The sequence below is a fragment of the Rhincodon typus genome, chromosome 3 (assembly GCF_021869965.1).
Source record: "Rhincodon typus isolate 14 chromosome 3, sRhiTyp1.1, whole genome shotgun sequence".
NCBI lineage: Eukaryota > Metazoa > Chordata > Chondrichthyes > Orectolobiformes > Rhincodontidae > Rhincodon > Rhincodon typus.
The window spans coordinates 101,520,147-101,545,669 of NC_063334.1; the positions used below are offsets into that span (position 1 = coordinate 101,520,147).

The window sequence follows — 25,523 nt, forward strand, 5'->3', positions numbered from 1 at the left end:
CAACTCCCAACTCCCAACTCCCAACTCCCAACTCCCAACTCCCAACTCCCAACTCCCTTAAGCCTGTCCATCATCTACAAGGCACCTGTCAGGAGTGCGATGAAATCCTCTAGACTTGGCTGGATAAATGCAGCTCCAACAGCATCAGGAGGCTCAAAACCACCAAGGACAAAACAGCCCACTGGATTCAAACCCCATCTATCACCTCCAATATTCACTCCGTCTATCACCGATGCTCTGCAGCAGCAGTGTGTACCATCTACAAGATGCACTGCAGAAAATTACCAAGGTTCTTTAGATAGTACCTTCCAAACTCACAATTACTTGGAAGGACAACGGCAGCAGATGCACGGGAGCATTGTCACCTGCAAATTTTCTTACAAGTCACACACCATCCTGACTTGAAACCATATCACCGTTTCTTCATTGTTCATGGGTCAAAATTCTGGAACTCTTCCTAATGGCACTGTGGGTGTCCCTAGACCACATGAACTGCTGCAGTTCAAGAAGGAAGTTCATCAGCAACTTCGAAAGGACAATAAAGGATGAGAACAAAGGTTGATCTGTTAAATGACCACATCCTGTGCATAATTTTTTTAAAAAGTGGAAAGTAACAGTCTTGTCCTAAACTCCTTTTCCTCATTGTAAATGTTTTGTGTTGTCATTGCTAGTAAATGCCCATTTCTCAGTTCAATAATTCCAAGCAGGCTGTTTCAGTTGTTTATTTGTCTGTGGCTGGTTGATTATCCTTATGACTGTATTTGCAAATAATTAAACATTGAAAATGAGCTGAAGTCTGCAGAAAACCAAACCAAGTACAGCGAATAAAAGCAAAATACTAGGGATACTGGAAATCTGAAACAAGCACACAGAATGCTGGAGAAACTCAGCAGATCTGGCAGCAGCTGTGAAGAGAGAAAGAGAGGTTAACATTTTGTGTCCAGAATGACTCTTCTTCAGAAGTTCCTCCAGCATTCTCTGTATTTGTCTAAGTATAGCTGCAGGACAGGGACAAGTCTAAGAGGGTGGGCTGTAACATTTCTGAGGCACTTTATCCCATGACAGGATAAACATCCTCTTTTCAGGATAACTGTGTGTTGGTTCGTAACATCAATCAACTGAATGCTGACGAAGATAACTATGGAGATGCTTGCGACAACTGTCGAATATCAGTTAACAATGACCAGATTGACACAGATAGTGATGGGAAAGGTGATGCCTGTGATGATGATATGGATGGAGATGGTAAGTACTTACCTCAAGCAAAAACCTCTAACACTCGTATTATGATCCCAGCTGATGGTGATGCAGGAGAAATCAGACTCCAACGTGAAACCTGGTGTTATTTTTGCAATTTGATTGCCATGGTAGTCAGTCACTGAACGTGTTCACAAGAGGCTGCCAATGTACTTTTAACAAAGCAGTATAAGTTTGCTATGTAAACGAAATGTGAAATAAATGGCCAAAAGAAAGATTCATCCCTCTTCCCAGCAATACTCTTTACAGACACTCAACCCTAGTGATGTATCAGGCCTGTTCTTCATTCTAAAATTTCATACACAACTGACAGGTTTGCAAGCACTGCCCTTTTGGCAAATTCTTGCACATTCACCAGATGTGATTCTCGTTATTACTGTCTTGTTCCCGAAGCACGTAGACATAAGTCACTTTCACAAAACCAAAAAAGATCCAATTTATATCTATTTTACACGTCAAGCTTTCAAATAATAATAATATATTATAAATTTTTGACCCACTTGTTACAACTCATTCAAGTGCTTATCTGTTCATCCCTATTTCACTGATACGTTGTAGCTCCTTGTGTTAAACACTGATTGTTAAACTTTCTCCCATATAAAACTCAGTGCTCCAGATTTCCTCATCATTGAACCATAAAGGTTGCTGTATTTAATGAAAATGTCAATGATAAATTAGAACGAGGAAGTTGCTTCATCCCACATGAGGTCATCTATTCAGAAAATCAGACCAGAGATTTAGAGACGTATTAGAAATAATTACGGAGAAGTACATTGTAACGCTTGTTGTTTCTCAGGCAGTTTGAGTTGGACGAAACCAACTCACTGGTGCAGACTTCAGGCAGGGAGTCTTTAATTTTCCTGTTTTCTCTGGTACCATGGTCGCTGCACAGCCCTGAGTTAAAACATAATCAAGCACTGTCACATCAGTGGTTTAGTGAGCACAGCCGGTTCCATGACTTTTCTGTCTTCTGTCGTCCACCTTGGATTCCATGTGTGCAGTTTCTTTTTGGCTTGAACAGATATTAAAGTAACCTGAGCCTAAAGTCTGTACAGGAGAGATTGTTCGGCCCATCGAGTCTGTACCCCTAGAAATATACTACCACCTGCACTATTCCCACTTTCCAGCATTTGGTCAATAGCCTTAAATGTTATGATACTTCAATTGCTCATCCAAGTACTTCTTAAAGATTGCATGTTTCCTGCTTCAATTACCCTCCCACACAGTGCATTCCAGATCCCCACACTCTTAGGGTGAAAATGTTTTTCCTCAAATTATCTCTAAACCTTCTGCCCCTTCTTATTGATCCTTCAACAAAAGAGGACAGCTGCTTTGTAGTCACTCTGTCCTTGCCCCTCATTATCTTATTCACCTCTCTCAGGTGACTCCTCAGTCTTCACTACTCCAAAGAAAACAACCCAAGCTTATCCAGCCTCTCTTCACAGCTAGACTGCTCCATCCCAGGCAGCATCCTGATGTATCTCTTTTGCTGCATCCCATCCAATGCAATCACATCCTTCCCTCAATGTGGTGATCAAAACTGCACATAGTACTCCAGTTGTGGCCTACCCATTTTTGCGAAGAAAAATTTCCTTCCCTCACCGCTCACTAGTTTGAACTTGTGTCGCTCTTACAATTCAACTTTGAAGCAATTTTCCACATTGATCAGTTCCTCAGAATTGCCATTTAATATATTTCAATAAGACCACTTTACCATCAACTCCTTCACAAGACTGAAAAGCTCATGTTTTTCAACCTATCCTCATAGCACTGACATTAGGATTCATTGTCATGGTTTTCTTCTGAATGCTTCCTGAGTGCTTCCCTTTCTAAATTGTTGATGGCCTTATTCTGGTAACTGTTTATTGTCCCAAGAACCTCAGTGTGAATGAGTTAGGGGGTGAATGTGAGAGTGTGTGTAGGTAAGGTGGATGAGTGAATAGTATGGAAGCTGGATAGGGTGATAGATGGGTGTTATGTGTCGGTGTGGTTGGTAGTTCTTGGGCAAGGATGGGTAGTCATGTGGTTGGGGCCACAATGTTGAAGATTGATAGGGATGCTGGTGGGCACTGTGTGAGTGACTGGGGGAGTCAGTTGTATAATTACCAAGGAGTTAGATGAAGATTTTCTTGTCTAATGTTTCCCAGGGTGCAAGTGACACAGGGTGGGGGGGATTGTGGGGAATGAGTGGCAATCCAGTTATGTTTTATCGGAGGTTCTGGGTTAGAAGGGAAATTGTCCTCCAGAATTCCTACAGAGTCAGTATGATGGGACATTTGTAGACTCCTGACATGCATCTTGGGTCCTACATTTGGGGTGTGACAATGTCGTAACTGGAAAATCTGGCTCATCATCTAAGATGAGGTTCTGGGCAGAAATTCATTCGTCGAATATCACCTAAACATGGTGCTATGCAGAATTTATAAATTCCCTGAAGGCAGACAACATCATAGTTCACACAGGTAGCAACTGACTCCAATGTCTGCCCTTGGGGAACCTACATTATCTCCGCAGCTCTGCTTTGAAGCGCCATTTCCCAAAAAAATGAAGAAACAGGAATAAGCACCAAAAATAGTTGATTTAAATGACCAGTATTTTAAATGACTGGGATCATAGAAATGTTATCACTGAGAGAAGTCATCCTAAACAACATGCCTGTGTCAGTGCTGAGAAATGAAGTGCTACAACTTATGCTATCAACCTATTCAAATCCCATTGACCCTGATCTCTCATAACAAGCACTAGATATCTTTTGAGTGTCACTTCCTCTGCAGTAATTTTTGAGATACATAGTTTTATATTCAATTTATTTATTTGGTTGTTTCAGTGCGGTGACTGGTTATGCTGAGGATCGTATATAATAGAGCTCCCTAGCTCTTTTTCAACTTCACTATTAGCTATTCAAATAGCTTTCCCGGATGATGTGTATATACCATTTTTTTTCCAATCTTCACTGCTTTATACTTTGTCAATATAATATCTTATCTTCTACTTTTCGGACAATAGATTATTTTCAGCACGGAAAAACACAATTTTGGTCCATTTTATCTGTGCCGAGAGCAGATCTGAACTAAGCCCACCCCTGGGTACTCTCCCCATAGCTAGGTTTCAAATGTTTATCTAAATGATCACCACCCCAACCAGTCCCTGTAATGAAGTATGCCATTTAAATAGATATATCTGTTAACCTCCTACTTTACATTCAGTGGCAACAAGCAAAGACTGAAATGATGTGACGTCTGATGTTCTATAGTGATTGGTATTGGAGTTGACGTTATTTTCTATACACGTATATAATTTAGGATTCGGCCTTTGAAATTTGCCAAAAATACCAAAATAAATTATGACATTCAATTTGAGAGATTGAAAGATTGTTATGGGAGGTCGGAGTTCAGTGGGATTTGAATAGGTTGATAGGGTAAGTTGTAGCACCTCTTTCATCTGCTCTGACACAGGCATGTTGTGCAGGCTGATGTCTCTTAGTGATAACATTTCTATGAGTCCAGTCATTGAAGATACTAGTTGCTTAAATCGACAGTTTTTGGTGCTTATTCCTGTTTTTTTTAAATAGTCTTCCAATTTTATTTTGCATTTTCATCCTGTGTTTATCATATCCCAAAGTATAAACTCATCCTGCACTCTATTGAATCTCAGCATTAGTCATTCAGATAAACCAGGTTTAGTTAATGTGCACCTTTTGCATCTTCCTCCAGGGATTAAAAATTTCTTGGACAACTGTCAAAGAGTTCCCAATATAGACCAGAAGGACAAAGATAACGATGGTGTCGGCGATGCTTGTGACAGCTGCCCTGATGTCGTCAACCCTAACCAGGTCTGAGAGAGCAGCCTTGTCATTATCCTTTGCAAACTGTAATACTTTGTTAAATGCTGAACAACATCTTTAAGAGGTTGCACCCTGTTACAGAGTAAGCATGCTGCAACAGCTCCTATTTTTATTTTGCATGCTTCATTTGATTGCAAGTGCTTTTCGCTGAAACAAATTGTGTTCGTCAGAAGTGAGAGATATGAGTGCAGCAGGATGGAATCCATTTCAGGTTTCAGGTTCAACAATGTTCCTCTTCAAACAGCCCCTTCCCCTTTTGAAAACACAGCTCATCCAAAACTCAGCTAACTGCATTATACTCTACCCTAAGCTGCAATTACCTATGACCCATGTGTCATGCTGCCCGCTTCCAGAACATCAATAGAAACACAGAAAGTAGGAGCAGGAATATGCCATTCAGCCCATCCAGCCCAGCCTGTCATTCCTCTATCTCAATGCCATGCTCCCACATTCTCCTCATATCCCTTGACAGAGTCATAGAATCATACAGCACGGAAACAGACCCTTCGGTCCAACCAGTCCATGCCAAATATAATGCCAAATTAAACTAGGCCCACCTGCCTGCTCCTGGCCCATATCCCTCCAAACCTTTCCTATTCATGTACTTATCTAAGTGTCTTTTAAAAGTTGTAACTGTGCCCACATCCACCACTTCCTCAGGAAGTTCATTCCACATGCCAACCACCATTTGTGTAAAAGAAAATGCCCCCACATCTTTTTTTAGATCACTGTCTTGTCACCTTAAAAATATGCCTCCTAATCTTGAAATCCTCCATCCAAGGGAAAAGACACCTACCATTGACCCTATTTATACCCCTCATTATTTTATAAACCTCTATAAGATCACCCCTCAACCTCCTGTGCTCCAGTGAAAGAAGTCCCAGCCCTTCCAGCCTTTCTTTATATCTCAAATCTTCCATACCCGGCAACATCCTGGTAAATCTCTTCAGAACTCTCTCTAGCTTAATGATATCCTTGAAATCCATCTATTTCTTTCTTAAATATATTCAGTTACTTTGGCTCCACAGCCTTCTGTGATCAGGATTTCCACAGGTTCATCACATTTCAAAAGATCAAGGATTCTGATAGACACCAGCCACATTGAAATTCTCACCTCCTTGCTCAATTTGCTTCACAGTGACTTTAATCTTCTCCAGCCCCATGCCTCCTTAATACCATGATGTAGAGGTTTTGGACTCGGGTGGATAAGGTCAGAAGTCACATGAGACCAGGTAATAGTCCAATAGGTTTATTTGAAATCACAAGCTTTCGAAACACTGCTCCTTCAGCTGAAGTGAAGAGAAGCACAGGCCTGTGTCCCTAAGACTGCAGAATTGTTACCTTTGCCCCAATCAGATGACTGTGCCTTCGGTCACATGGGCACACTTTTCATTGCATTGCATATCGTGACAGTGACATCCCCTCATCTATGTGACTGAGACATATCATCAATGATTTTCAGATTCCCACTGTGTATTGCACTTGAAAGTAAAGAGGATTGCTGCTTGTTAAAATATTGTTACATTATCACATCAGCTCTGTATTTCTCTGTCACGTAGTTTCTTGGGGCAATAGAACTGAATGAGTACTACTAAAATCTACTTTTAATCATAAAATCATAATAGCACTGGTATTGATAACTTAATGACAATAGCAAGTTCATAACATGCACGGTAAATTCAAGCCCTTGTCATTTCTTCTTAAAGATGCAGACAGCATTTAAAGTCCCTGAATAGCTCACCTGTAAGCAGGACAATTTACTTTTATACCAGTTGTCCTCTACTGGTCTGAAATTAGAGTGTAAACAGAATAAATACAATAGTTTTTGATGTTGCTGTCTTAGAATTCAATCATGAAGTGAAAAGCATTTCTCTGTACTGTACCTGAAGTAAAAATGCTTACTACTGAATGCATTAAATTGGAAAGTATGTGCAAAGTATTGTTCTTGATAATCACAAAAAGTTATCCAAAAAATTCTGAAAAAATTACTCGTAAATACAATTTTTGTGTATAATTACTTCAAAATAAGTATCACTTAAAGATATGAAACTCAAGTCATCCACTTATAAAAATCCAACATAACATGTTAAAATACATAACTTGTCTAGTTACTGGTTGTCTTTTCTAAAAGAATATAATCTGTTTCGACTTAACAGAATAATTTCCTCAGTCTGTACACAGGATATATCTCAGCCTCCATCACAATCTTAGATCATTATCAATAAATTTTGCTTTGATTTGCCTGTTTCCTGTTGACTTACATTAAAAACGGAAGTTGTACTTTGGTGAAAATAGTTTACTTTGATTTGCATGTTTGTTATGTTTCCTATGGAGAGACGAAAATGACTTTCTGGCAGAATTCTGATATGGAGGTGCTGGTATTGGACAGGGGTGGATAAGGTCAGAAATCACATGACACCAGGTTATAGTCCAACAGGTTTATTTGAAAACACAAGCTTTCGGAGCCCCAGTCCTTCTTCAGGTGTTAGTGAGAGAGGTAGTACCAGACACAGAATTTATAAGTAAAAGATCAAAGGGTCACACAACTGATGAGGATGTATTAAACAAATCTAAGATGGTGTTAAATCTTTAATCAGTTAGAAGGTTTTAATTGATTAATATGTACATGTAAATCCTTGAATTCCTTTCAAGTCACTGTCCTGAGAGAACTAAAGGTTTTATCAGTGTAAAGAAGAGGTGACATTTTAGGTCAAACAATGCATGTTAGGTGTGAAGCCTTATTTAGAATCTTTTTGTGTTTTGGTTTGGAGTCAGACTGTTTTTATTTCTAAAGTAGGAATTTAGAAAACGCCACATTGACTGTCTATAATTTGTGTGCTTTTTGAACAAAATAGAATTCTGAAATTCCTTGTTCAGTTCCTACAGAAAAAGGTTGTTATTCTTTGGAGTATGGCTTGCAATAACTTTCACAAATTGTAACCTGTATTACTTTATGTGAGGTGCTATGTGAATTTCTCTGAATATCAATCTTATTTATATGCACAGTGTCTTTTGACCTGTTTGCTTTACCTCTAACACCCACTGTTTCTTTCTGTTTACAGTCAGACATTGATAATGATCTTGTTGGAGATTCCTGTGACACAAATCAAGACAGGTACCTTACTGCAATGGTTAGATATTTCTGAAATGTACTGTCTCTCCTTGGTAAGAAAAGGGACATTGTCCTCCCTGTGCTATTTGAAAGGCTGCATAAATTTATTTTAACAGCTCGGGAGAGGTTAATGAAACATTAGATGCTTTTTGGAATTCTGTAACATACGTATAAAAATCACTGATATAATTTGTTCAGCACAATAAGCTCTAAAATGATACTTAGCAATTAAAATTAAAAAGATGTCTATTATATCTAATCCAGACTTCAATATTTGAAGTTTAATGGTTGAACGTTTAAGGAAAAAGAAGTTAATATCACAGTCCATTGGAGGATCAGTCCTTGGGCTATGTGAAATGCTGTCTGCCTATCTTCCACTGGTCTTATCTCTCTTTGGTGATTTACTCCCTTTTTACAATCTGCTGTGTCAAACATAGTACTCCTTTTGAGTGAGAATAATGAGTCTACAGGGCTCTGGCCATGACAGTCTCTTAAATACCCACTAGAATACTCTTTGAATTGGTCTAACATAACATTTCCTGTTTCTGGCAGAGATAATGTGTAACAGTTACTGGAGGTGTAGTGGTTTTGATCACAGCTTAAGCCAACCTATATCAGCGCCTTGCTAAAATGTGAAAGTCACTATAAACTCTGTAGGCAAGAGTTCACATCTCAACATTGTGTACTTCAGTATAGGTATCTCAATAGACTACTTTAGCATTTTAATCTGTTTGGGTTGAAATAAGATAACAGCATAGTTCTGATGAAGGGTCTCTAGACTCGAACTGTTACCTTGCTCTCTCTCCATGGATGCTGTCTGAACCACTGCCATCTCCAGCATTTGTTGTTTTTAGTACAAATTCCAGCATCTGTAGTAATTTGCTGCTAACCGCATAGCATCCAGTTCAATGTAAGTAATTCCCTCACTCCCAAACAGTATTTAATAAAGACCACAGCAAATACTTCATCAAATGCTAGCAGGCAGTGCTGAATCAGATAAACATGCAAAAGATTTCTCATTCTTCCTGAAAATTATTTTCACTACTTCAGTGTTGAAATCATCATCAGGGTGCAACTTGCAGCCTTTACAAGCTTTTGCACTGTTTTCTGACTAGATGTTATACTTCATTATTTATTTCAATTATAACAAAATTGGAAATTAAAGCCCAATATCCTGCCAGGATATCAAATGCTATTAAAGCATGTCTACCTGGGAAAAGATTGCTTGTTAAACTATGCAAGTCCTGAATTTAATTGGATTTTTCCTGATGTCCTGCCGTAGCTACTGAGAGAATTGGTGGAGCCTGTGGAGAAGTGTTTCATTTGGTCAGAATGATAGTCTACACCATTTCCATGGAGTTCGGCTGAGCTTTCTTTACTCAGAGAGTAGTAAGGGCGTGGAATGCCCTGCCTGCAAAAATAGTAGACTCGCCCACTTTAAGGGCATTTAAATGGTCATTGGATAAACATATGGATGATAATGGAATAGTTTAGGTTAGATGGGCTTCAGATTGGTTTCACAGGTCGGCGCAACATCGAGGGCCAAAGGGCCTGTACTGCGCTGTAATGTTCTATGTTCTATGTTCTATGAGCTTCCAAAGTTGTGGAAGTAGATTGAGAAATAAGGATGGATATTCAGGGACTAGACACGCTAAAGTGCTGTCCAGTTGACATGTTTGTGAGCATCCTTTTTTTCAGGCTGTCTTTAGATGTCAACACAGTTGACATAGATACGCCATATTGATGGCAAAATCAAGACAGAGTCTCAAACAAAAACAGAAATTGCTGGCAAAACGCAACAGGTCTGGCAGAATATGTAGGGAGAAAACAAAAGTTAACATTTTGAGTCCAGTGACTCTTCATCAGAATGGCTGATGTAAAAGAATATATTCTTGGTTCAATTTTTACCTAATTCCATTAACATTTGAGGATAGTGTACCTTACAAGAGTCTATTTTGGAATGAGCTGCTGGTGGGAAGGATCCTCTACCAGGGCTGACCATTTGATATTTGGCTACAGGAAGATCATGTACATTGTACACACAAATTTGTAGTATGTACTTTCACTGTTTCCCACCATGAGGTGGAAAATTATGCCTATAAAATACACTCAAATATCAATGGGATTGGTTCATGATCAGCCCATGCAAATATTTGGTCTGGCTACCCAATGGTCAAAACACACTTACCATGAGTATCTGGCAGCCATTTAAAACCACAGTGGCAGCAGTAATATTATATGTCTTTCTTAAAGTAAGTGGAAAATATGTAACTTGACAAATCTTACAACGTTTCAACAGCTAAAAGTTCTAAAAATAGAGTAATGTTGAATTTTCCCATATTGACACTTCCATTCATATCTGACGATGTTCTGTCTTATAGTGTAACAGACCAAGTTCATCAGAAGGTATGCATGAGTGTATGATTCTGAGCTTGGGTTCTACAGTTTATTTCCGGTGATATAAATGTAAATGATAAAGAAAAGTGTCTTTTAAAGTCATAATGATTTATAAAATATTTATAACGGCTATTTCAAACACAACTCTAGCAAAAAGATAAAATGCTATTATACTTCAAAACACTGCTTTACGTTACCAGTGATGGAGATGGGCACCAAGACAGCAATGACAACTGCCCCACCGTCATTAACAGCTCCCAGTTGGACACAGATAAGGATGGGCTTGGAGATGAGTGTGATGACGATGATGACAATGATGGAATTCCAGATGTATTTCCACCTGGACCAGATAATTGCAGGCTGGTAGCTAATCCAGGGCAGGAGGATGATAACTGTGAGTCTGAATGCTACTTGTGTTCAAATTTTAATGGGACCGTACTCAAATCAAGGAAGTTTTAGACCAATGCGTCAACTATCTTACTAGCCACTTCTTCTAAGGGCCTGGGATGAGGTCCATCAGAATCTGGGCACTTGTCAGCTCATGGGTTGAATAATTTACTCAGTGTCATTTCTCTGGTAATTGTGATTTTCCTGAGTTATTCCCTCCCTTCTATGTTCTGATTTAACTCTGTTTATGGAGGCAGCCAGATAACACATACCAGAGCCACTACCAAACTGATCATGTTGGTGGACTCCTCCATCCTTCAGTCTAGCATATGGAGTGCCTCTGACAAACCTGCCTGCTGCTCCTGTGCGTGCCTGTGCATTTTGTCAAAGAGTGTAAGTAGGAAGCACAGAGGGCAGGGAGTTTTGGAGGATGAAATGATGGCAGCCAGTATGCAAGCAATAGTGAGAGTTATAGTCTACGAGCATTGATGAGGGCTGTGTGCAGTGGGACAGTTGTGTGAGTGCTGGTCCTGTGACTGTAAAAGTGGCAGAGAGAAGATTGTGGTACTTACTTTGCAAAGCACAGAAGATCATGGAGCTTCTCAGGGGCAGTCAGTATGGCTTTGGGCAGGGGAAATCTTGTCACACAAATTTGATTGAGTTTTTTTTAGGAAGTGATGGAGATGAGTGATAAGGATAAAGCTGTGGATGTTGTCTATATGGACTTTACTAAAGCATCTGACAAGGTCCCTCATGGTAGATTGCTCCAGAAGATTAATGGAATCCATGGTGAGTTGGTAAGTTGGCTTGGTCATAGAAGATGGATCATAGTTGTGGAGGAGAATTTTCCTATGGAGGTCTGTGACCAGTGGTGCTCAACAAGGATCAGTGCTGGGACCTCTGTTGTTTATAACATATATAAATGATTTGGAAGAAAATGTAGGTGGTCTCATTAGTAAGTTTGCAGAAGATGTGAAATTTGATGGAGTTGCGAATAGTGAGGAAGGTTGTCAAAGGATACAGCATGGTATAGATCAGTTTGAAAGTTGGGCGGAGAATTAGCAGGTGGAGTTTAATCTGGACAAGTGTGAGGTGATACATTTTGGGATGTCAAATGCAAGAGGAAACTATACAGTTAATGGCAGGACCCTTAGGAGGCTTGATATACAGGAGGATCTTGGGATGCAAGTCCATAGCTCCCCGAAAGTGGCAACACAAGTGTATAAGGTGGTGAAGAAGATATATGGCATGCTTACCTTCATCAGTCAGGGCATTGAGTATAAAAGTTGGCAAATCACATTGCAGTTGTATAAGACTTTACCAGGCCACATTGGAGTACTGTGTGCAGTTCTGGTCCCCACACTATAGGAAGGAACTGAGGCTTTGGAAAGGATGCAAAAGAGGTTTACCATGATGTTGCCTGGATTAGAGTGTCTTAGATATAAGGAGAGATTGGATTGTTCTTGCTAGAGTATCAAAGGCTAAGGGATGACCTGATAGAAGTATATAAAATTATGAGAGACGTGGATAGGGTGGATAGTCCAAGTCTGTTTCCGAGGGTGGAAATGTCAAATACTAGGGGACATAGGTTTAAAGTGAGAGGGGAAAGTTTAAAGGAGGTGTGCAAAACAAGTTTTTACACAAGAGGTAGGTGCATGGGATAGGAGCAGATTACTGCAGATGCTGGAATCTGTACTGAAAAGAACAAATGCTGGAGATCACAGCGGGTTAGACAGTATCCATGGAGAGAGAGCAAGCTAATGTTTTGAGTCGAGATGACTTTTCACCAGAGCTGAAGCGAAGTGCGGAGGGGGCAGCATTTATGCTACAGTTTATTGTTTTGGGGGATATGGTAATGCAGTGGTGGGGTGTAGAGTGCTTGTGGAGAAAAAATGTTGATAGTTCAGATTAAGTGATTGGAATGGGAGAATGACAGAACAGTGCTGGACTTGAAAGAGAAGACAGTCCCACTGGATTGGGGGGAGGGGAGAGAGGACATGGTGACAGAGAATGTAACAAGTAAAGCTAAAAGAAAGGGAAGGAATAGGAATTGGTTCACAGTTTGAAGCTGTTGAACTCAGTATTAAATCCAGAAGGCTATAAAGTGCCTAGTCTGAAGAATGGTGCATGTGATGCCTGGGAGGTGGTAGAAGCAGATGTAACAACTTTGAAGAGGCATTTAGATAGAGACATTAACAGGCAGAGTTTGAGGGACATGGACCATGTGCAGGCAGATGGGGTTAGTTTACAATGGCATCATGGACAGCACAGACATGCTGGGCTGAAGGCCCTGTTCCTGTGCTCTCAGTTTGTTCTTACTACACTGCTGGGTATCTTGCCTCACCTGAGACACAGAACTGACCTGAAATGTTATTTGAACCTAGGCTTGCTGGGATTGGTAAAGCCTCCAGTGGAGGTCAACAAGAAAAACAGCTGCCCTCCTGTCTACTACTACATCCACAGAATCTCCAGGTCCCTGTTTGTAAAGCAGAAAGTGAGCTTTGCTGTCCTCTGGGCTATAGTCATGGGGCACCACTGTGAGGGGACAGTTCCTGGTTTGCAACATCTGCAGTGATGTGCAGTTGGGCTTTACGTATGGCATGAGCTGTGGCCAGCACATCCTGCCATCCAATTCCCTGAGGGGGAATTGCACAATTAATGAAGCAAAGAGGGGCACGTTTGTGTGAGGAAAATTGTTCTGAAGCATGGCAGACTGGCCGCCACAAATCTCACACAACAAATTACTTCAACTGAAAATGGTAAAATTCCCCCAACCTATTTTAGATAGACTTAGGATGGAATTTAATGCCATCCCACCTGGTGAATTTGGTGTCAAGGGCTTTGAATGCTGCAGGAGGGTGACATATCTTACTGCCTTTCCCCAGGACCAGGAGGAGGCCATTCAGCCCATCATGTCTGCATCAAAAATGAGCATCATGACTCTCTGCTCCTTCATTATGCTATTTAAAGCCCTACCTCTTTGACCAAGTTTTCATTCAAATTTTGTCTGACAAAGCTCCCGTGAAGTGCCTTAGAAAATCTTACTATGTTAAAGCTGAATTAAACACAAGACAAAACTGTTTTCAACGACTTTGTTACCTCTATATCCAGATATTCTAATGTTCTACTGGCTGGCCTCCTTTCTTACACCTTCCATAAGCTTCCAACTAATGCCAACTTAAGGATCTTGGCATTGCTAGTAATCACTCAGAGATGGGCAGGGGACTCACTGCATGGAACCTGATAAGCAAACCTTGTCAGGGTGGTCCTTCTTTCAGAGCGCTTGATTGAGGGATTCAGCATTGGGATGGGAAGGAACCTGCTGAGGACCTGTTCTCACTTCTGACCCCGTTCTCCCATAACTCTTACCCTGCAACTTTTCCATCACTAGCCTGGGCATGGGTCTTGCTTGATAATCCTGGGCCTGGGCTATGTGTATTACCAGCAGCATCCACTGTTTTCTAATAGCATTGCTGGGCAATGAAGAGCTGCTTGCCTCCCACCCACTCAACATTCTTGACCTGGGGTGAACCTGCTGCTGCCCAATTAATGTGATGGACATTCCTGTCACGAGTTAACATGGGACTTTCCAGTCGTAGGCGTGACTCACATCACCTACAGTAAATTCCACCATTATCAGTGTACTTGTGTATCTTTAGACGCCCACGGTCTTTTTCTGTTGTAATAAGTGCAATTCTGTGAACCTCTAATTGCATCCTGTTTTGAATTTTCAGAATTGTTACTGCCATTTTTCTCTGTACTCTCAATGGGGCCAAAAATCCATGGCTCATTTGTCTTCTCCGACTGATGTCCATGTGTCAGGGACAGAGTGGTGGGGTAAGGGTCTCTAAAGCTAGAAATGTCACTATTTCTGACCTGAAAGAGCAGCAACAACCAGTGCACCCAGTGAAGAGCATCCTCCAGGGGTCTAGTTGGGATCTATATCTGGGTCTGACTTTGTACACAAAGATTTTGAAGGTAATTCATACAAACAGGCTGTGACCGTTCACCCCACTTAGATCAGCTCTGACCATTATGTAATAGTGACAAAATTTGAAACTCAAAGCTGCTCCCTGGGTGCAGCTAGTGTGTGATTGTTTGAACGCAAGTTTGAAAATTCAGTGAATTCTGAGTAAAACATGCCATTGAATGTAGCAAATATGTAATACAAGAGATTTCATTGTACTTTCTTTCTTTAATTCAGTTGATGGAGTGGGAGATATCTGTGAAGGTGATTTTGATCATGATCAAATCATTGACAGAATTGATGTTTGTCCTGAGAATGCGGAGGTGACTCTGACTGATTTCAGAGCATACCAAACAGTGGTACTTGACCCTGAAGGAGATGCACAAATTGATCCAAACTGGGTTGTACTTAATCAGGTAACTTTTTATTAAATGGACATAATGTCATAAACCACCAACACATCAGTTTTGTACCTATCCATTTTAATTAACAACTGTCTAACCCTGAAGACCTGCCCTAATCATCTCAGACACTATTAAATCCTGTAATTCCTTCCCTAAACATTTCCTTCTCTTTACCTCAGATCACAGAAGGGTTGTAGTGCAGAAGGAGGCCATTCAGCCCATCACGTCTGCATCAGCTCTCCAAATGAGTATCATGACTCTCCATTCCTTCTTTATGCTATGTAAAGCCCTACCTCTTTGACCAAGTTTTCATTCGAATGTTGTCTGACAAAGCTCCTGTAAAGTACCTTAGGAAATCTTAGTATGTTAAAGCTGTATTAAGCTTAAGATAGAACTGTTTTCAATGCCATTGTTACCTCTATATCCAGATATTCTAATGTTCTGCTGGCTGGCCTCCTTCCATAAGCTTAAACTATTCCAAAAATATGTTGCCCATATCCTAGTTCATCCCAAGTCCTGTTCACCCTTCACTGATCAACGTTAGCTGCTGGTCTGGAACCACATTGATTTGAACATTAAATAAAAACGAAAAGGACTATGGATGCTGTAAATCAGGAACAAAAACAGAAGTTGCTGGAAAAGCTCAGCAGGTCTGGCAGCATCTGTGAACAAAAAATATCAGAGTTAACATTTTCGATCTGGTGACCCTTCCTCAGTCAGCGGACCCGAAACGTTAACTCTGATTGTTTCTTCGCAGATGCTGCCAGACCTGCTGAGCTTTTCCAGCAACTTTTGATTTTAACATTCCTTGATTACAAATGCTTCCATTGGCCTTACCTTCTCGTAGCTATTTTATGTAACCTCCTCTCATATGAAAGTGAAATAAAAGTATGTGCTATATAATAGCAAATTATTATTGTCATCTGCCCTAATCAACTGATTCATTACAGGGCATGGAAATTGTGCAGACAATGAACAGTGATCCTGGTCTGGCAGTTGGTATGTGACATTATTCAGTGCATTTCAGTGTAGAGGTGTCTGTATTTTAGCTTGTACCTGCAAACCTGTCAGTAGAAGACGGACCCATATCCTAAAACATGGTCCCTCTCTATCAGTCCCAAGTACTAACCTTTATTTATCGCGAAAGTTCCCTGCTTTGAAGGGGATATTATAAATTAGTTCATAATAGGTTAATCACAGATGAATCCAATCAGGAACTTGGGAGAAACCAAGTTAGACCTGGAATTTGCTACCACATGAAGTGGTGGGGGGAATCCGCACAGGTAGATTTAATGAGGAACTAGAGAAAACAAAACGGTTTGGGGCGGCACGGTGGCTCAGTGGTTAGCACTGCTGCCTCACACCGCCAGGGACCCAGGGTTCGATTCCATCCTCGGGCGACTGTCTGTGTGGAGTTTGCACATTCTCCCCATGTCTGTGTGGGTTTCCTCCGGGTGCTCCGGTTTCCTCCCACAATCCAAAGATGTGCAGGCTAGGTGGATTGGCCATGCTAAATTGCCCGTAGTGTTCAGGGATGTGTAGATTAGGGGGATAGGTCTGGGTGGGATGCTCTGTGTGTCAGTGTGGACTTGTTGGGCCGAAGGGCCTGTTTCCACACTGTAGGGATTCTATGATATGAATAGAAGGATATGCTGATAGAGTTTGGTGAAATAAGGTGGAAAGAGATTTGTATGAATCATAGACCTAGTGCACATCTGACTTGTTCAGGTCCAGTAATTACAGTAAAATACTACATAATTCTGTGCAGTTTACTCTCTGCTGCATTTCAGTATTACTATTTTGAGAGCATTTACACTAACCAATGACCAATCTTCATTCTAAGGAAACATGGGCCAGTGGCCTGACAGCTGATTTCTGGTGATCTTACAGGTTATACTGCTTTTAATGGAGTCGATTTTGAAGGTACTTTCCACGTAAACACCATGACAGATGACGACTATGCTGGCTTTATATTTGGATACCAGGATAGTTCTAGCTTCTATGTGGTCATGTGGAAACAGACTGAGCAAACCTACTGGCAAGCTACACCATTCCGTGCTGTGGCCGAGCCTGGTATCCAGCTGAAGGTACACTGAGCCCCAAGGTCAATTGTTGAGATTTTGCCAGGGACAGTCGCATAGAATGGAAGCGGTTTTAGTAGTGTTCTAAATTTTAATAGTGCATTCTGATGAGTATGCCAGCAGGTATTGTATATGCCTACTTTGTTAATAGCAAATCCCGAAATTGGGATGAGGATATATTTGCCCTAATGCCACGATCCTGGATGTTAGGAAACCAGACATTATAGTATGGGAATGGATTGATCACCTTTCAATTATTACTCATGCACAGGCTTTGGCTGTGAACTTCCTTGCAACTACTCCCTCTCCATCACAGCAACTGCAAACACATTAATGGGAGTTCTTCTGAACATCTGATTAAGTTACGTCAGCCAAGCACCCATGTGGAACTTCCAAGCTTTTGTTATATTGTGTCTTCGTAATAGGTTTGCTCACTACTTTTTTTGGCCTCAATGACCGGGACAAAGAAGGGAAACAAGAGATTGAGACAAAGACTGGGGAAGCTGCAGATGGTGAGGAGGATTGCCAGAGGACACAGCAGGAAATAGATAGATTGGAGAAATAGTGGATGGAATTTAATCCAGACAAATTTTGGAAGGTCTAATGCAGGAGGGAAGTATACACTAAAGGGCAGAACCTCCTAGAAGCATTAACATACAGAGGGATCTAGGCATACAGGCATCCATAGTTCCCAGAGAGTGGCAACACAAGTGGATAAGGTGGTCAACAGGTGTATGACATGTTTGACATCAGATGAAGGGTCTGGGCCTGAAACGTCAGCCTTTCTGCTCCTATGATGCTGCTTGGCCTGCTGTGTTCATCCAGCTCTGCACCTTGTTGTCATAGATCTGAACTGCTTCATTAACCGTGTATGTACATAAAGATTCCCTTCTGTGAAGAAAGCATATTTTTGCAATTAAACAAAAATCAAGACCAGTATGTCCCCATATATCTCTGCTTGAAATCTGTTTGTCACATTGTTTTAACTTTGAGCTACTAACTAAATTTGCTGCAACCTCCATTCATCTTGCTGTTGTTGTGAAACATCTAAAGACACTTGAAACAGGACAGCTATGAAGTGAATCGAGTAGCAGTTTATTGATTCGATAATGAATAGGGCTCATGTGGCACAATGGTAGTGTCCCTACCTCTGAGCTAGGAACCCTGGGTTCATGTCCCCCTGCTCCAGACATGTGTAGTAAAATCTTTGAAGAGGTTGATTAGAAAATGCCCTAATATATTTGATCAATAATGGTTACTCAAGTATGCACATGGGGTAGAATGCCTTCAGCTTGCTCCAGGATAACTCAATGACTCTCTGGGACATTTATACACAAGAACACAAGAAATAGGAGCTGGAGTAAGTTGTCTGGCCCATTGAGCCTGCTCCATCATTCAATAATATCATGGCTGATCTTTTCGTGGACTCAGCTCCACTCACCTGCCCGCTCACCATAACCTTTAATTCCTTTACTGTTCAAAAATCTATCTACTTTTGCCTTAAAAACATTCAACAAGATAGCCTCAGATGTTCCAGTGGGCAGGGAATTCCACAGATTCACAACACTTTGGGTGAAGAAGTTCCTACTCAACTCAGTCCTAAATATGCTCCCCCTTATTTTGAGGCTATGCCTCCTGGTTCTAGTTCCACCCGCCAGTGGAAACAACCTCCTCGCTTCTATCTTATCTATTCCCTTCATAATTTTATATGTTTCTGTAAGATCCCCCCTCATTCTTCAAAATTCCAATGAGTACAGTCCCAGTCTACTCAAGCTTTAAGCCAACCCTCTTAACTCTGGAATCAACCTAGTGAACCTCCTCTGCACCACCGCCAGAGCCAGTACATCCTTTTCAAGTAAGGAGACCAAAACTGTACACTATATGATTTCTTGTAACATCACTTTGTGTTCCTCAATAACATCATGGAACATCTGTCCTTGCTAACACTTTCTGGTCTTTAAATGGCAGTATAAAAATAAGTTACATCTTGCTCTTGTTACTCCACCTTATCCCCCTTCTTGCACCAAAAAAATTGCAGCATCTGTTCTCTCTGACCATCTCTACTTTCCATTTCCTTCTTTATTCCTTGTTTTTTCATTCATGGAATGAGGGCATCACTGGCTAGTCCAGTGGTTATTGGCCATCCCTTGTTGCCCAAAGGGCAGTTAAGAGTCGACCACATTCCTATCATAAGATAATGATTTATCAGAGAATAGTAATGTCTTACTCTTTATAATAATTTTTTTTATTACTGTCAGCAGAACTATTCCCTTCTTAGCTCATCGTTTATGCTCATGCAGCTGTGATAGATGCCTACACTAAAATCAGTTTATTGTTCTGGAGTCATTTCTGCAATTTCAGGAATGTCGTTTTCCTGTTAAATGTTTACTTTTATTTTTTGTTGCTTCCACTGCGCCTTGCAGTGACCATGACAAGTTGGAATTTAGCATTCAGCCTGAGCATGAGAAACTTGGGTAGGAAACAATTGTGTCAAATTTAAGTAAGAGTAATTATATAGAGGTAATGGCAGAATTGGACTGGGAAAGGGGTTTAGCAGAAGAAATAGTTGGGGAACTATGAGAGACATTTAAGAAAATAGCTCATGACTCACAGCAAAGATACATCCCTACAGGGTAGAGAGATTGTAGGAAGGAGATAAAGTGACCATGGTTAATCAGGGATGTTAAGGATAGTATCAAAGTGAAAGAAACATACAATGTGGAAAAAATTACTGGTGTCTCAGCGGATATGAAAATTGTAAAAGCAAAAAGTTGAACGAAAGATATACCGAGGGTAAACTAGCAATTAATATAAAAATAAACATTAAGAGCTCCTTGAAATTTATAAGAAGAAAAAAAAGAGAAGCCAAAGAATGAGGCTGAGGAAATTATAATCAGGAACCAGGAAATGGTTGAGGAGTTGAATAAATATTTAGCATTTTGTCTTCACGCTAGAGGACATTAATAGCATTCCAGAATTACTAAATATTCGAAGGGTCTAAAGGGCGGTGGTGGTGAGGGGGCGTTGGTGGGAGGAGTTTGAGGATAGGGAAATAAACACAATAATTTATTGCCAGATAAAACGTACTGGGGAAACTAATCGGGCTAAAGACCAGTAAGTCCCCTGGACATGATAGGATGGATCCTCGGATTTTGAAGGATGTAGCCGCAGAGATAATGGATGAACTAATAGACATCTTCTGAGAGTCCTCAGATTCTGGAAAAGTCCCAGAGGATTGAAAAATGGACACTGTAACACCCTTAATTAAAAAGGGAGAGAGATGAAAGAAAAGGTGACTTAGGCCAGTTAGCCAAACATTTGTCATTTGGAAAATCTTAGAGTCTATTATAAAAGATGTAATAGCACAGCATAGAGAAATATGGAATAAAATCAGGCAGAGTCAGCATGGCTTCATGAAAAGGATAGTCTTGCCTGACAAATTAATTAGAGTTCTTCAAGGAAGTAACAAACAGTTTAGATAAAGGGGAACCAGTAAATGTAAAATATTTGGATTTCCAAAAGACACTTGATAAAGTACCATACATAATAAGATGAGAATCCATGGTGTTGGGGGCAATATGTTAGCATGGATAGAAGATTGGCTAATTAATAGAAGTCAGGGACTTGGGATAAAGGGGATATTTTCAGGAGCGTAATCTGTAACTAGTGAAGTGTCACAGGGATCAGTGCTAGAGCCACAAATATTTACTAAATATATATATATTAATCACTAGGATGATGGAAGTGAATATACTATTGCTAAGTTTGTGTATGACAGACTTGATATAGACAGGTTAGGAAAATGTGCAAAAACTTGGCAGATGGAATATAACGTGGGAAATTGTGAGATTATGCACTTTGGCGAGAAGAATAGAGGAGCTGACTATTATCTAAATTAAATGCAGAATGCTACAGCACCATGGAATTTGCAGATCCTGGTGCATTAATCACAAAAAGCCAGCATCCAAGTTCAGCAGGTATTAGAGAATGTTGGCCTTTGAAATAAGGGAATATAGTATAAAAATAGGGAAGTCTAACTAAAACTATACAAGGCACTAGTTAGAGCCACCTGGAATACTGTGAGCAGTTTTGGTTCTCTTTTCTATGGAAAGATATACTGACATTGGAGGAGGGCCAGAGAAGGAATGTATTTAAATAAAAATCGAAAGAACTGCAGATGCTAAAAATCAGAAATAAAACGAATATTGCTGGAAAAGCTCAGCAGGTCTGGCAGCATTAGTGGAGAGAAATCAGCGTTAACGTTTCAGGCCCAGTGACCCAAGGACAGTTCTGAGGAAGGGTCACTGGACGTAGAAACATAGAAGATAGGAGCAGGAGGAGGCCGTTCAGCCCTTCAAGCCTGCTCTGTCATTCATCACGATCATGGCTAATTGTCCAACTCAAAAGCCTAATCCTGCTTTCTCCCCATAATCTTTGATCCCATTCACCCCAAGTGCTATATCTAGCCACCTCTTGAATACATTCAATGTTTTGGCATCAACTACTTCCTGTGGTAATGAATTCCATGGGCTCACCACTCTTGGGGTTAAGAAATGCCTCCTCATCTCCATCCTAAATGGTCTACTCTGAATCCTCAGACTGTGACCCCTGGTTCTGAACACACCCACCATAAGGAACATCCTCCCTGTATCAACCCTGTCTAGTCCTGTTAGAATTTTATAAGTCTCTATGAGATCCCCCCTCATTCATCTGAACTCCAGCAAAAGCAACCCTAAGCTAGTCAATCTCTCCTCATACATCAGTCCTGCCATCCCTGGAATCAGTCTGGTAAACCTTTGCTGCAATCCCTCGAGAGCAAGAGCAGAAAAGGAGACCAAAACTGCACGTAATGTTCTAGGTGTGGCCTCACCAAGGCTCTGTATAACTGCAATAACACATCCCTGCTCCTGTACTCAAAACCTCTCGCAACGAAGGCCAACATACCATTACATAACTCAGATCTCTCTCCTCAGATGCTGCCAGATTTGCTGAGCTTTTCCAGCAATTTCTGTGTTTGTTAAAGAAATAAATTTGTTTTTCCAAAGTTGACATTTCACCTTTTTAATTGCTTATTGAGATTGATACAACTTGTAAACGTCCTAATTTCCTGTCAAAATTGGTCTTTTAGGCAGTCAAGTCAAACACTGGACCTGGTGAGCATCTACGAAATGCACTCTGGCACACAGGAGACACCACAGACCAGGTCCGACTACTATGGAAAGACCCCAGAGATGTGGGTTGGGAAGATAAGATTTCTTACCGTTGGTTTTTGCAGCATAGACCACAGGTTGGATATATCAGGTAGGGTGGAAATCTATTGCTATACATGAATCATGCCCAGCGGGTTCTTTTCATAGAATCATAGAATCCCCACAGTGTGGAAGCAGGCCATTCAGCCCATCGAGCCCACACCAACCCTTCCAAGAGCATCCCACCCAGACCCACACCCCTCACCCAATCCCTGTAACTCTGCATTTCCCATGGCTAACCCACATAGCCTGCACATCCCTGAGCCCAATGGGCAATTCAGCATGGCCAATCCACCTAACCTGCACATCTTTGGACTGTGGGAAGAAGCCAGGGCATCTGAGAAAACTCACGTTCCACACAGACAGTCATCCAAGGGTGGAACTGAACCTGGGTGCATGGCAATGTGAGGTAGCAGTGCTAACTACTGAGCCACCGTGCCACCCCAAGCTGGGGACCTCTGGATTACCCATCCAACATAGCCAGTAAACTACTAATAGTCACAGTTAGAAAGACACTACAGGTGCTTGCTGTGATTTGTGTACAAAGTTAGTAACTTTAGGCATCAGGCTGATGTATCATTATTCCAAACTCACCGCACAAGTTTTGGCATCTTTGTATCCGATGCCTAGAGTCATACAGCATGGAAACAGAGCCTTCAGTCCCTGTTGTATGCTTCATACAGCCAATGATACAGCATGTATTTGAATGGTAGATATAAACTAAGTTCACTACAGAAACTTAAGCATTGTGCATTCTGTTTTAAGTACATTTTTAACACTATGACTAGTGTTAATTGTTCCCAAATAACCTCATTGGCATTGAAAACCTATTTTTGCAAGTGTGGAGTCACGTTCTGTCATCTGTTTAATGTTTTTTAGAATTTTCATTCACCCTCTGTTTTTGTGCATCTGATTTGACATTGAATTCTTTTCTTTTTATTGTGTGATGCATTTTGATAAAACTATACCTATTAACCACTTTCACACCCACACCCAAAGTGAAACTATTTAGTTACCAAAATCAAATCAATTCACAATATAGAAATGCATTAGGAAGACAATTCATTATTACATAAGATAATAGAGGATATTTGCCCCCAGTTCTGTAGCTGCGAATTCATTTCACAAATTGACTGGTATTCTGTGAAGAATTTCCTGATGTCAATCCCAAACTATTCAACTAGCTTGGGGGGCTGAATGGTTTCTTTCTGTTCCTATGTTCCATTACTTCCATAAGAGCAGCCACACCTTGTACCAAATATTTCTCCTTTCTATGAATATTATTTTATACATCTGAATCAAATTTCATCAATGTTTTGATCATTTGTGTACACAATTAAGAAGGACTGTTAATATTCCAAACATATTTGAAACAAGCAAATTGAGGAAACAGTTAATGTTCAAATAGAAGCTGGCTTAGAATTACACCTATTCACTGTAATTGTTACATAAATAATAAAGGCAAGATACTGCAGATGTTGGAAATCTGAAACAAATATGGACAATGCTGGAGAAACTCAGCAGGTCAGTCACCATCTGCGGAGAGAGAAAGAGTTAATATTTACTAGTCTACAATGATTCTTCTTCAGAACAGTCAGGACTATAATTGTCACAACAGATGAGGAGGAGTTGGCAACAATGAATGTTTTAAAATTCTTTTCAAGTACAAGAACATATAGGTCTCTGATAAAAATGTAGTTGCCCAATGTCTATTGTATCAGTAAGAAGCTAGTTACAAAGCTTTTTTTTCAGTGTTGACTGAGGAATGTCAAGCATACAAAGTTAAAGATAAATAGTCTAGGACTAAAAGAAAATGAGAGCATACAAGTTCAAGTTCTTGGTCTGTCCTTATGGCAGAATGGTTTTAACCTGAGACTGTGGCTGTTTAATTGACGTTGAGTCATTCATAATAGCAATTAAACACAAACAACTATAGCTGCTGGAAATCTGAAATCTGAAACAGAACAGAATGCGCTGGAGAAACACACCAGGTCTGATAGCATCTGTCGAGAGAAAACAGAGTTAACGTGTTGAATCCAGAGAGCCTTCATCAGATCTCAACTCAGTTGAGCAAGACAGAGACAGCAGGACAAATCCAACCTGGATATTTACCGCGCTATCAATCTACCCATAAGGTGATAAAAGGTGTTGTTGACGGTACTATTAAGTGGCACTCGCACAATAGCCCACTCAGTTTGCGTTCTGCCAAGAGCACTTCACTCCTGACCTCTTTATAGCCTTGGTCCAAACATGGACACCGAGCTGATCTCGAGAGGGGAAGTGAGTGCGACTGCCCTTCCCATTAGGGCAGCACTTGATCAAGCGTGGTGTCAAGAAGCTCTAGACAAATGTCACTCAAAATGTTTGACACCTTCCAGGACAAATCAGCCTGTTTTGATTGGCTTGCAATCTAACACCTAACACTCTATCTACCACTAATGCACAGTGTGTATCATCTACAAGATATTCTACAAAAACTCAAAGGCTCCTTTGACAGCATCTTCTAAACTCACATACTCTACCATATAAAAGGTCAAGGCAACAGATACATGGGAACACCACCACCTGCATGTTCTCCTCCAAGCAACTCACCATCCTGACTTAGAGATATATCACCGTTTCTCCAGGGTCACTGGGTCAAAGTCCTGGAACTGCCTCCCTAACAGCATTATGGGGGTACCAATGAAGTCAGCTCACCTGCAACTTCTCAAAGAGAGTGTTAGAGATGAGCCCTTGCAGGTGATGCCCATGTGAATGTATTTTTAAAAATCATGCAGCTTCATAAGAACTTCTGCTGATACTGCCAGAGTACAGACCATTATATA

At 40.7% G+C, this 25,523-nt stretch overlaps 1 protein-coding gene across 1 annotated transcript in view; it reads left to right on the top strand.

Moving 5' to 3' along the window:
* Positions 1–25,523, top strand: part of thbs4a (thrombospondin 4a) — a 100,384-nt gene that overhangs the window by 70,977 nt on the left and 3,884 nt on the right. Inside the window, exons 13-20 of the mRNA XM_020527102.2 lie at positions 1,086–1,245; positions 4,971–5,089; positions 8,164–8,216; positions 10,811–11,004; positions 15,202–15,380; positions 16,319–16,367; positions 17,259–17,455; positions 22,578–22,750. Coding sequence (XP_020382691.2) covers positions 1,086–1,245; positions 4,971–5,089; positions 8,164–8,216; positions 10,811–11,004; positions 15,202–15,380; positions 16,319–16,367; positions 17,259–17,455; positions 22,578–22,750 — 1,124 coding nt within the window. The remainder of the gene's footprint in view (positions 1–1,085; positions 1,246–4,970; positions 5,090–8,163; positions 8,217–10,810; positions 11,005–15,201; positions 15,381–16,318; positions 16,368–17,258; positions 17,456–22,577; positions 22,751–25,523) is intronic.